Below are 14,212 nucleotides of genomic sequence, written 5' to 3' on the forward strand. Positions count from 1 at the left end.
AGTTGCTTTTAATAATATAACTTTTGATTTTTTTTCCCTCTTCAAGCTTTCTTCTGATAATTGTTTATCACATAAACAAGTATATATAAAAATTGTATATAAATGTACTAAATGTACATATGAAAATTTGATTTTACACATTATATTCAATCAGCTTGATTGAACTCTCTTTCTTACTCCTTACATCTTTATAAATTAATGGGAAGTCATTTATACATCTAGGAATCAGTGATATGAGACCTATGTTAAGATTTCATTTCTACTGACATTGATTTTGTACAGTGAAAGAACCCTCTTTCTCTGCATTATGAATGAATCAGAGGAAAGAACTCTTGCTATTAGTTCAAAATCAGTGTAACAGATAAACTGTCAGCCTTTCCCAAGTAGAACATCAAATCATTCAACTTTTCAAGAGTTTCCGCAAAAGAAGAGAAAAATAGTTATGATATATGGTATTTCAATTTAATGATTATTTAAGACATGGAGAGAATCATAATTAAGCAAAGTCCACAAACTTTATGAGTTACCTAGAATAATTAATAACATGAGAACAACAATCCTTTATACAGGAAAATGCTCTGTATAGTCACTATTCCCTCAGATTCTTTTAAAATTACATTTATCTGTTATTTAGGATGATAACTATAAAGTAAATAAGCTAAAACAGAATAAAAGGAGCTATAATTTTCAATAAAGTTTTGTGGGGTTCTTGGAGGCTATTTGGGGTCATTTTTGAGAAATCTTATATGAAAACATTTGTCTATAAACAAGAAACAGCAAGTAATTCCACTTTGAATTTTAAAAGTAAATATGGATGGGTTAATAAGGAGTGTGTAGTTGTCATAAAAAATTTGGTTTTCCAAAATATGTCATGAAAAGAGGAAAATGGGAAGAGGACAGATTGGACAAACAGTAAGATCAATGATTTTAACCAAAATTGTCATAATAAATGTAAGTGGTTAAATACCCTAATTAAAGGCAGAGACTGTCAGATTAGATTAAAAAAGCAATACCCAACTATATGCTGCCTACAAGACACAAACTTCAACTATAAAAACACATATAGATTAAAGGTGAAAAAATATACCCGGAGAGATAAATAGATCAACACAAGAGTGGAGAACTATGAATAAACCTACAAGTATGTGGACAACTGATTTTAAACAAATATGCAAAGGAAATTTACTGGCAAAAGGATTGTATTTTTTTTTTTTTTTTTTTTTTTTTGCGGTACGCGGGCCTCTCACTGTTGTGGCCTCTCCCGTTGCAGAGCACAGGCTCTGGACGCGCAGGCTCAGTGGCCATGGCTCACAGGCCCAGCCGCTCCGCCACATGTGGGATCTTCCTGGACCGGGGCACGAACCCGTGTCCCCTGCATCAGCAGGCGGACTCTCAACCGCTGTGCCACCAGGGAAGCCCAAGGATTGTATTTTCAACAAATGGTCCTGGAAAAATTGGATATCTACATGCAAAAAAAGAAAAGAAAAAAAGGAATAGATCCTTACCTAGTACCTGTGTTGGTGAATTTTATGTGTCAACTTTACTGGGTCATGGGGAGCCCAGGTATTTGGTTAAACATTACTTGTGAATATGTCTGCAGGGTATTTCTGGATGAGATTAGCATTGGAATTGGTAGACTGAGTGAAGCAAAGTGGATAGGCATCATCTAATTCATTGAAGGCCTGAATAGAACATATTCACTCTCTCTGCCTGACTCCTGAACTGGTACATCAATCTACTTCTGCCCTTGGACTGGGACTTAAACCATCTGTGCTCTTGGTCCTTAGGCCTTTGGACTCAGATTAAACTGTACCATGGACTTCCCTGGGTCTTCAGTTTGTAGATGGCAGACAAGGGAATTCCCAGCCTCTATAATTGTGAGCCAATTCTTTATAACAAATTATATAAAATATGTAGATATAGATATAGATAAAAATATCCTATTTATTCTGTTTTTCTGGAGAACCCTAACTAATACAGTATAATATACAAGCTAACTTAAAATAGACCATAGACCATATGAACCAAAACTCATAATGCTTCTAAAAGATAACAGCAGACAAAACTTTTGTTACCTTGGGGTTAGACAAAAGTTTCTTAGATATGATGCCCAAAGCACGATTTATAAAAGATGAAATTGATAAATTGGACTTCACCAAAATTAAAAACTTCTACTTTTCAAAAGACAGTGTTAAAGGAACAAAAAGGCAAGGCTAAGACAAGGAAACAGTACTTGCAGAATCTGTAAAGAACTCTCAATGCTTAATAGTAAGAAAACAATCAATCCAATATAAAATGGGCAGAAGATTTGTTGGCACTTCACCAAACAAGATATATGGATAGCAAATAAACACATTAAAAAATGTTCAACATCTTTAATCATTTAAATGCAAATCAAATCCACAATGAGATACCGCTACATAATATTAGGAAGGTTAAAATTAAACAGGCAGACCATACCAAATATTGATGAAGATATGAGGAAACTTCAGCTCCTGAGTTGAGTTCATTGCTGTTGGGAATGTAAAATGGTACAAATATTTTGAAAAACAATTTGACAGTTTCTTAAAATGTTGACCCTGTACTTATCATATTATCCAGCCATTTCTGTCCAAAGGAAATGAAAGTGTATGTCCATACAAAGACTTGTAAGTGAATGTTCACTGTAACTTAATTTTTTTTTTGTAACTTAATTTTTAATAGCCCCAAATGGGAAACAGTCTGAATGTCTAGCAATAGGTGATTGGTTTAAAAAATGTGGCATATCCGTGCAATGGAATATTCTCAGTAAGAAAGATGCATGAATATTGATACAGCAACATGTATAAATCTCAAAATAATTATGCAGAGTTAAAGAAACTACATAAAAAGAGAGTACATACTGTATATTTCTACTTACATAAAATTCTAGGGAATGTAAACTAATGGGTATTGAGTAACAGAAAGCCGGCCAATGGCTGTCTGAGGGGAAGGGGCGGGGGGAAGGGATTACATAGGTCATGAGGAATCATTTGGAGGTAATGGATACATTCATTGCCTGGATTGAATACATATAACTCATGATTTCAGGCATCTGTCAAAACATCAAATTGTATACTTTATGTATGAGCAGTATATGTCATGTATATTTCAATAAAACTATTAAGCATACACACACACACATACACACAAGGTTTCTCTCTTAAACTATACTGGAAGACATTATTCAATTAAGTAGTCATAAATTAAAAAGATATCTTGATAGGTCTGTGTCTGCCTTGAGAAAGAATTTTATACAGTTTAACATAGGTTCCTCCTTAAGGCTCCAGAATATAGGAGAAAGAATACATGAATTGGGAGATTTTGTTTCCTTGTTTTAAAACTAATCAGCATCACGGATGCTGGTAATTCACTTTCTCAGGCATTTGTTAGAGAAGGTAACTTTCACAGATATGATCCCTCTTTAAATTACAATTGCATAGTTAATGCTATTCCATCCCATCTCACAAATGCTCTTCCCATAACAATTTGCATCCCTTAATAAATACAGTTGGTAACTAATGGGAAGATAAACAGGATTTTGATGTTTTCATCTTCTGAGAACTTATTAATATTTTATGAAAACCACATATAATTGGGTTTCAGACATCTCAAATCACTTTTCAGACACCCAGAATAACATTTGAAGTCTTTATAGGCCCTTCTTATTCAATAGCTATCCGTTCACTAAAATTATGTTTTTCAGTATAAATAATAATATACTGAATAAGTATTATTTGATATAAAAGGGAACAGAAATGGTAAACCTTAAGTGGCAGTTTTAAAACATGGCCTCAAATTCTTTGGCACTTCTCCCATCAACAAAAAATATAGAGATAAGACTAAAGACCTTTGTTACTCCTGTAATCTCTATACCTCCTCATAAATAACCACCACACTTTGTTTAAAATTATTTCAAAACTTTTTTCTTACTTGTGCCAATTTGACTCAAATATCAAGGTAATCTTAGTTGCAGTGTACCAGAGGTCTGTAAGAAACTTGTATTTTATTTCCATTTCTTTTCCCCCTTCTTACATTTCATATATTCTTCTTTTTTCTTTCTTTTCCCCTTTTGATGTTTTTTGTTTTATGACAAATATCACTTGTTCTGTTTCTGCATGAAGTTCTCACATGGAATTGACATCAAAATGTGTGGTGTGTTAGTGGAGCAAAGGGTTGGCTTTAGAAAGGTGTGTTTTGTTCCTTACCTTAATTGGAAGGTTAATTTCTGTCACTACTTCTCCCTAGAGTTTTGATATAGGCAATTGATATTTGTTCACTTTTATGAAAAATGCAATGGTACTACACATACAGTGACTGGGGCTCTGCAATATGAAAGAAGTGGAAGGTAAAGTGGGCCATAGTGACTAAGTAGGCAAGCAAAGTTATCTGCCACAGATCTCTCTCACTCCTTCAGAAATAGCTTTACTTAGGAAGATTCATATTAAAATGGTAAGTTTGGACGCAGGCTTCTGTTTTATTTCCCCTTGATTTTGGTGTGTTTTTCAGCTGCTGAAGGAATGGTGTGCAACCATCTCTGTTCAAACGATGGGTGTTGGGGACCTGGGCCAGACCAGTGCCTGTCGTGCCGTCGCTTCAGTAGGGGAAGGACCTGCATAGAGTCTTGTAACCTCTATGATGGGTAAGGCATCTTATAATGTCTCTATCTCATGAGCTTTGAGGTACTGATTGGTTCAGATATTAAAATGACAATAAAAGGGTAAAATTTCAGAATGTTTATGCTGGCCAAGATTTTTAAGGAGAGTTTTTGTTGCATAAAGGAGAAAACATATAAAAGAATTCTTTTAAGGGGAACTTATTTTATTTGAATGAACAAGATAAGTCAAAATGCATATTGACTATTATGTACATATTTAAAAATGTGTACCAAAATAGATAATTCTTAATAAATTATAGCAATTTATGCTTATGCAAAATTGAAAAATGTATTTCTATTTTCTTTATAAAGGACATCGTGATAAGTAATATTTCCTCCTCAGTGTCTCAACCATCTTGTTTTTTTTCTCATGCTTTCCTATTAATCTTCACCTGGAATGACTGCGTAACTTTTGATTTTTTTTTTCCATTTAGGTTGCGTGTCTATTTGATTGTGTATTAGGAACAACACACATTTCTATGTCTCAGACAACTGCTTAGCCCTATAGAGAAATTAGTTGAAAAGGTTTTTGAAAGTGTTCTGTCACTTTCTAAAAATAACCTAAGCTATATTTTACATCAAGTATTTTAAATTTTATCTACAGTACTACAATAATCAAATTGACAACAATAAAACTTAGTATATACCTTGTTGCATGGCATTTCATATACTCGTAAAATCACTTTATCCTAACATACCATTTCATGCGTCACAGTTGTCCTTCATTAGTGTGATAATGCAGTTTTTAGTACTGTCCCTGAGTCAAATTTTCCTATATTGCTCACTGATTTTCAACATTTTTGTAAAAGGGTAGTTTTGAAGTTCTTTCTTCTTCTGCCTCATGAATTGTCCCATTTTAACAACCGTTTCCATGATCCCAGATAACATTTTATTTTTGTATTTTACATTAAAGGATAAAAATCTATGGATCTTAATAATATAGATATGTGTCTTCTTTGAAAGATGACCAAACCAATTCCCTCCATGAATTTAGGGGGAAAAAAGATTGAAATTAAAATTAGAAGTTTAAAAACAATATTAAATCGGAATTTAATAGTTTGAAATGGTGATGACATTTGCACAACTCTGTGAATATACTAAAATATGCATTAAATTGTGCACTTTCAATACGTGAATGTCATGGTATATGAATTATCTCTCAATAATAGCATTACTGAAAAAGGGTTTAATAGTTTTATCAGGAAAATTTCAACTTGAAAATTTGTAAAACACATCAACTCATACATTTGATAATGAATAGCAAATTATTTGCTACTTGTCTCATTGAATTGAACTGTATTAATGCTTGTTCACATTATTATGAAAGAAAGATATTTCCTGTACATAAAATACATCAGATCAGATATGATTCTCTGTGTGTGTGGCAATTGATGCCACTAAAATGGAACTAATAGACCTTAATTCCACTGTGTTACATTAAAAGTTTATTGAATACGTATGTGCGTTTCTAAGGAAGGAATAGATTATAGAAATCATTTTATCAAACAGAAGCATCTTATAAACAGTGAGAAGTGGGAAAATTAAGTGTTGACCAAAGTCATAACATTGTAAAAGCACCAAACCAACGCTAGAACTCAGGATGTCTGATTTTCATCCTGTTTCTTTACAGATGCCATTGTTTTTCTTTAATATTTCAGTTTTAAACTTGTCAGAAATATGAAATTGATGTATATGTGGATGTATACACTACCTTCTGTCTCATTTTTGTGAAACAATGAAAGCTAAGCAAAGGAAAAATACTGGTCCCCTAAATAAACAACACTGATTATCCTGTTGTTTTTGAAAGCTTAACATTTTCCAAATCATTAAATCAAACATATTAAAGAAATATAAAGTTTTTAATGTAGTTTTGCAGCAGTAATGGGGTCCTAGGAAATCATGCACAAGTTTTAGTTTAAAAGATAATAAATGAAAGTATCTTATAAATATCTGATATAATTCTTGCCTACCCAATGATAGATGTCCCCACCTCCAATCTTGTGGTATTGCCAAATTACTTCCAACTTTGCCTGGCAGGTAAGACAGTCTTTGAGGAAACATGAATTCAAATTCTAACTTAATCACTTCCTACTTGAAATGTCCATCCACCGGTAAATAACCTAATTGTCCTAAACTCTGTTTTCTTACATGGAAAATGGGAATAATAATGATGTGATTATTATTATATCATATTATAGTATAATAATAATAATGATTGTGATTATCAAATGAGAAAATTCTTATTCGAATTCCTACTGTTAAAACAATTATCATCACTTCCTTTTTGTGTCTATTAATCTGAGCTCATTAAATAGTTAGGTAGAACAGTCACTTTATACACTGCTGAAAATAAATACAAATATGACATTTACCAAAATCAGGGAACTTATTTATATATAAAAATAGTTTGACTATCATTAAAGAATAAATCCTAAAAAGAGGATTTTTTGAAGGGGGAAAAAAAATCAGTTAATCCTGGCTGTTAGCACTCAAATCCAGATCATATAAGTCACTATATTTTTGCAACTCCTAACTACAATGCCCAAGTATTCAAAATGAACAAGAAAACTAATTGCAATGCAATCTTAATTTTTTTTTCTTATCTGGCAACATGGTTAAATGCTTCTGAAACTTCAATAACAACAGAGAAACATCAGAAAGAGTGCCAGTCTAAGATCTTTGTAGGCATTTTTATGTTTAATATTCACAAGCTCTCATCGAAACACCCTTCTTTTCCTTTTTCAGAGGATATTTAGGGAATGAGGTCTAGAGAAGTTAAGGGATGTAAGACAGCAATATTCATCTTGGTGCTGGGAACACGAACCAAATCCAAAGTATTTGCTCTAGATCACAGGATTGGCTAAGGTAGCACACACACAACAAAACTGTGAGAAGTATACAGCAGCAAAAACGCAAAGCTCAGTAAGCAAAGCTCATGCTCACTAGAATGTGAATTTTTGTATCAGATTCAAGTGAAAGGGGATCTCTGGCAAAGTCACAGCAGAATCACTAGAGGACAGGGAAGAAAAAAGGCAATGATGGAGACAGTGACAATAAATAAATTGCAAGGAGGATCTGTTCTGAGAGCAGAAAGGAAGAGAGCCAGAAACCACACAGATAGAAGTCTACTCTATAAAAGAGAAGGCAGCTAGGTTGTCTCCATGATTTTTTTTTTTTTTTTTTTTGCGGTACGCGGGCCTCTCACTGTCGCGGCCTCTCCCGTTGTGGAGCACAGGCTCCGGACGTGCAGGCTCAGCGGCCATGGCTCACGGGCCCAGCCGCTCCGCGGCATGTGGGATCTTCCCGGACCGGGGCACGAACCCGTGTCCCCTGCATCGGCAGGCGGACTCTCAACCACTGCGCCACCAGGGAAGCCCACCTCCATGATTTTTTATGACATATTCATTTTACTCCTCAACTCTGTGTATGGGGAAGGGAGTTTTGGAGAAGAGAAAGGAAAGCATGACCCATGTTTTAGTACCATAAAAATTATTACCTTCATTTAGTATCCTAACTCTTTAGTCACCCAAGAAGCTGTTTTCAGAAACAGTGCTTTGCTGATGATTGCAGGGTGTGCTGTAAATATCATATAATTTCACTTACACATAATGCTTTTTATGCTCTTTACAATTTAGCTACCACCCCATTCCCAACCCCCACCCCAATACCAGGTCATTTTGACTTTCATATTCTGAAGATTTCCTCTATTGAATACTTTATATCACTTGTTGATGAAACACGCAAAATAAAAACTTTTATGTAACTAAGATGTTAAACTCAAGAAAATTCATAAAAAGTTAATCCATAGCAAACCCACACTTCACTTTGAGTGCAAAATCCATGTAACTATATATGTACATTCATACATAAATAAACCATAGATTTATGCTATTTATTTTGGAAACCAAACCATTATTTGACCTTGAAATATATGTAATCTTAATCTAACCAACAGAAAATATAGCCCACCCTTTGGATTTCAATCATCTGTTAAGGCTTTATAATAACCAAATAAGATAGTTCACTATGAAAAAAGAGTGATTATTTCACTCCAGGGAAAAATAAATTTGAATTTATCACCTAGTTAATCCATAATTGCCATATTTGCAATGCTATTAGTTTGGAATGGTCACTCATGATACAAAGGCACAAAATAATGAAGTAGCTATAAATATTTAGTCGTTTTGTTAATGACTCATAACTGAAATTCTAAATTGTTTATACCCAGTACCTCATCCTCTCACACGTTAGTGGAAATAGTGTGTTTTAAACATATTGTACATGACTGATACCCAATTATTGAAATGAAAACTTTTAGGATAGATATTAATTGGAAAACTTATATACTGGTAAATTTAACATTCAAATAGCCACAAAATGTAAGGTTTGGGGAAGTGATGACCATCCTCCCACATTTTAATTAGAAAGTTTTAAAATGTTACCATTCAACTATTTTTTATTTTATATCATATAGAATTCTTCAAAAAGAATTTAAACTGAAAAAGATGTTATATTAGATCAATAATCTAAGAAAATAAAATCTACCATAAAAAAGATATTTTTTCTAATTCTCCAAGAAAGATATTTTAAAAAAAGAAAAATCAAAGTGTTTTTTGAAGTTTCACTAAAAATAAATGGAAGAATCTTGGGATTTGAAGGACAAGGATGGGGAACATTCATGTAACTTAGCAACAAGAAAAATACAATAGTTCTGTCAAAGTTTAAAAAATAAGCCTTCAGCCAAGAGTAAAATTTTATATAGAGACAAACAGGCACAGACTGACTTAAAATAGCAGAAATGGTTCTGCTGTGTCATCAAAAGAGTCATCCTTTTTTTTCTTTTCCTTTTTTTTTTTTTTTTTTTTTTGAGACTGCTGGAATCTCTCTCACAAGAGAGAGGTTTCCTGAATGAGTCTGTCGTTGAACCCAATGGAGGGCCAGGAGAGCCATCTGACTGCAGTTTATCTTTTCTCTTAATGGAGAACTTACTCATTAATGTACAGGGAAATGATTCTGATGCTCCTGGCACTTAGAGAAACAAACTCTAGAATTTACTTTGCCAACAGGTCTTTTAGCAGATGTTACTTCATTTGTTAAGTTGACAGCTTGTTTGCTTACACTGCCTCATACTGCTGATGTTTTCACAGTGAATTTCGGGAGTTTGAGAATGGCTCCATCTGTGTGGAGTGTGACCCCCAGTGTGAGAAGATGGAAGATGGCATCCTCACATGCCATGGACCGGTAAGCCTGAAGACACGTACGGTTGTGTTGGCTTATTTAGCTTCATGTATGAATGTCTGTCAAGTCATTGCTTTATCACTTATCCATCCATTGAATAGGTATTTACAGCATGCTATGGGGAATCACATTCAACATTCTCCCCTCAAGAGGCTTACAGCTTAGTAGTAGAGATAAAGTATTTAAAACTTCAGTTTCTTAAATATTTATGTCCCAGATAATGTATTTAAAAAGAAGATATGGAGTTGTCCTTGAAGACTGCACAGGGCTGAAAAGAGGGATACACAAATAATTATTGAAGCAAAATAATTGATTAAATATGTATAAATTGTTATATGAATACATTTGAGGGAGAAACTAAATCTTTGAGATGGAAATTGAGACACCAAGGAAAGCCAAAGAAAAGTGATGTTTCAGCTATGCTTTGAAGAAGAATCTGAAATGAGGAAACATGTAAAGATACGTAAATGTGAAAGTTTATGTTGTGTTTGAGGTAAACTGTAACACGTTCGTACCTGTGTTTAATCATTTAACTATAATGGCATTATGAAGGAAAATTGAAAAAAAGGAGGAAAACAAGCACTCATAAACTAAAATCTAAAGCTGAGTGATAAGTACCATGGCCGAGAGAAAAACTGAACTATGATGATTGAAGGAGGGGCTATGAGATCAGGAAAGTCTTTATGGATAAGTTGACATTTATATAGTTTGAAGTTAGTCTTGTGGAGAAAATGATAATTATTTTCTAGACCTTCCTTTGGTTCCCATTGTTCTTAATAATGAGGCTTTTTCTTAATAATGAGGTCAGTATGAGTTTGTCATTCCAAAGTGTCATATTCATCCTTCTTTAGACAGATTTCCAGTTTATTTGTGTATTGAGTCATCATTCAGTAAATAACTTGGGGACCAACATTTGGGTGTAGCCAAGAGCTCAACACTGCTCCATAAGAATTCATTTCAAATTTAAATAGTATTAATTTTTCTACCAGAGTGCTTATTCAGCACTTAATTAGCTTAGAAAAAAATTATCATTGAGCCCTCCAAACTTCCATTAGGCCCCAATGAGCTGTTCTGGAACTTCTTCTAAAGAAGGATGTGGAAAACTTGGACAGTTCAGAGGACTACCACAAAGGATGATTAAGCTTGGAAAACCAGACCTCTGAGAAAAAGAAGTGCTATGATTTGGCCTGAAGAACCAAAGTCTAAAAGACAATTTAATATGTAATGATCTCCAAGTAAGTATGCTAAGGGCATATGCAGCTATTTTCTTTTTCCACTAAGGATAGTCATTTAAAATACAATTAATCTGCAGCATGAGAAATGTGGACTCTGTAAAGAATGTCAGGAAACACAGGAAAGTAAAATTCCATAATGGGTTTGTTAAAGTAAGTTGAGCTGTCTCTCTCTATGAGGCTTCTCTAAAAACCAGCATATTTAGGAACCATACATCATAGAATGAAAAACAAAAAATCTCTTTCCGAGAAAGAGACTTTGAAAATGTACAATTACAATAACCAAGAATTTGGCCATCTCCTTTGAACAAGGCAAACCACAAGAGTAGTCCCGTCTTTTTCAGTTCCTTATGCTGCCTCCTATGGTATAAAAGTATGCTAGTAAATAACTAGCTTATTGATTTCTTTGTTTTTGCAGTCTATTTGATCATTCCTTTGTTCCTTAAAAGAATTGAGACAGTTTATAAAAATACACATTAAAAAGCCCTAAAAATTAATATTCTTGCAATTTTCAAAATTACTTGATAACCAAGAAAGAATGAAAAAACAGGTTTTTAGTGAAGACATTTTAATTCTGTAAGGACAACATTGTTGGGCCATATGCTTAAAATCACTATTCAGTGCTAAAATTGTAAATGAGTATGTCTAGAGATTAGAGAAGGCAATAAGTCAAAAGTAGAAAAAACTCCGTAAAGTTGAATCACTCATTTGTGGAAGATCAGAACATGAAATCAAGAAAACTGACTTGATCAGTAAGCCTTAAAATGCTAAGCAGGTAAGAGCACAGTGTCTTTTAGGTTATGGTATCTGAAAAACTGCCAGGATTGAGCTCAAGCAATAGCCCAAACTTTGCTCCCTCTAGGGGGTTGCTTGTTTTCAGCCTTTACAATTTATATTAGGTGTATGCCTGTTTCTGGGTCTACATGTTGTTTATCAAAACTAAAGACGGAAGTGGTTTTGTGTGCCAAGTAACCGGCATATATCACTTAGGATACCCAGGAGGTTCAGGAAACCTCTTCATGAGACTGATACAGTGATGAGATAGAGGAAGAAGTCATAAAGCTAACTGGAATTTCCACATCTGGTCTTATGATTTATTCTGCTGAAATCTCATTTTCTTGAACTGTTAATGTTTCCCTAATGATAAGAATTGATAAATATTTATATTTGTCAAACACTATTACCTCTGAAGCATACTATCACATTCTCCATTTAAAATATAAAGAAATTGAACCCATGGTAGTGATTAGAAAGTTACTCCAAAAGTCAGCAAGTCAGTAAGATGCGGAGCTGGGACTCAACTATAGAAGTTCTGACTCCAAATTTCACACTCTTTTCATTTCACTATTTTTCCCTAGGCAACAATGTCCGTAAAGTAATAAGGATAAAATGCTTTCTGGGAATATACATATGTAAAATGGATGGTATTATCCTATTTAAATGTGACAGACATTCAGGATAATCTTGAGAGGGGTGGATTTGAAATAAAACAAGCCTCTGCTTTTATATTCTCATCTGTCTGCACTTGGTCTTCTTTACTTTATTGTTTTTCTTTCTTTTCTTTTCTATCTTTTCTTTCTTTACAATTTTATCTTTTCTGACTCACTTTCACTATTACTGTATAGTCCTATCAAGAAAGATAAGGGAGGGAATGTAAGAACAAAAGAAAAGGACATCAGACAAAGTCAAAGGAGACCAAAATATAAGCCACAGAGACAGCAAGAGAAGGGAGGGAATAGGAGAAGGGAACTGATTTTTGGGGAGCGAGGGAAACTGATTTTTGAAACACAATTTTTGTTAAAGCTAAAATAGCTGTTAAATCCAGGTTAATAGAGCTTGTGTTGCCACAACAAATAACCCCCATATTGCAGTAGCTTACAGAAAAATGTTTAAATCTTTTTCATGTAAAGTGCACTGCAGGTCTGGGGAACTTTCTAAGGCAGGACCCCCTCCCTGTGGTGGTCTGGCATTCCAGGATGCTTTGAAGTTATGGCATCTCTACATCTACATGGGATCCCCACGTCATGGCAGCTGGGAAAGAGAAGGCTGGAGAGTTTAGCACTGGCTCTCATAAATTGCTTTTACTTAATTTCATTGTCCAAAGCGAGACACACACCTCCCCTCTAGTTGGAGGGAATTTCCGTATTCTGTGAGGCTGGAAGTGGAAGAGAATTGGATACTGGTGAATAGTGGCTTTCTCTCTTACAGTGGCTACCAGAGAAAAACATCAATTGTCACTGAGAAAAAAAAAAAATGAAATGTTTCCCTCAGGATTTAGCCTATCCTTTAGTTTTCTGTCTAGATTACTGGGTCCAAGGGTAGCTTAAAATCAGAGATAAGGAAGAAAGTTGCCTTCATCTCTCTTTTCGGTTGTTGCATTTATCAGTTCATTCGCTGTACCTAGCTTCTTAAAAGCTTTGGGAATATAATGATAAAAGAGTAAGTATTAGACAACATGTATTTCTTTAAATCTCTTTATTATGGAAATGAGATAGAGAATCAGACATTTCATTTCTTTTGAGATTTGTCAGGACATCTTTTAGTTGTGTCAGCTCAGGACATTTGATTTCATATCATGATAATACAATTAAATAGTTAAGAGATGCTTTAAAAACAAAGAAGCACAAAAAAATTTATCCTATTAAAGTCTGCCTAAAGATTAAATGTGAATTTAATTTTAGTTTCATAAATTTTTTACATCTTCTGATTTTACCTGGACATTATTTTACATTAGAAGTATTTTATAGAAAAATAATTCCTAATTCTGACTACCACTGCCTAATTTACTCACAGTAAGTTTTATTCTCGTGTTCTGAAAGAAGACATCAGCATGTCTCTTGTCTTGTACAGTGTCATACCACTGAGCATACTTGCACAGTAGATGATTTTGTATAATAGACAGTATTATGTGCTTAAGTACCCATGAGCAGGTGTTAAAATTGGAAACATGTGAAGTATTCTTTTTTGGTAGGAAATAAGTTGCCAGCAGCAAACTCTTCAGGTTGAATAGGGATTCTCTTTCACAGAATAAATAAGTATATATATACACACATATATATGTACGTAC

The 14,212-nt window shown here is 33.9% G+C and overlaps 1 protein-coding gene across 1 annotated transcript in view; it reads left to right on the forward strand.

Moving 5' to 3' along the window:
* The window catches only part of ERBB4 (erb-b2 receptor tyrosine kinase 4), a 1,112,005-nt gene that overhangs the window by 824,952 nt on the left and 272,841 nt on the right, over positions 1 to 14,212 (forward strand). Inside the window, exons 13-14 of the mRNA XM_030852949.2 lie at positions 4,528 to 4,660; positions 9,823 to 9,916. Of these exons, the coding sequence (XP_030708809.1) occupies positions 4,528 to 4,660; positions 9,823 to 9,916 (227 nt within the window). The remainder of the gene's footprint in view (positions 1 to 4,527; positions 4,661 to 9,822; positions 9,917 to 14,212) is intronic.

Source organism: Globicephala melas, chromosome 7, assembly GCF_963455315.2.
Source record: "Globicephala melas chromosome 7, mGloMel1.2, whole genome shotgun sequence".
NCBI classification, from domain to species: domain Eukaryota; kingdom Metazoa; phylum Chordata; class Mammalia; order Artiodactyla; family Delphinidae; genus Globicephala; species Globicephala melas.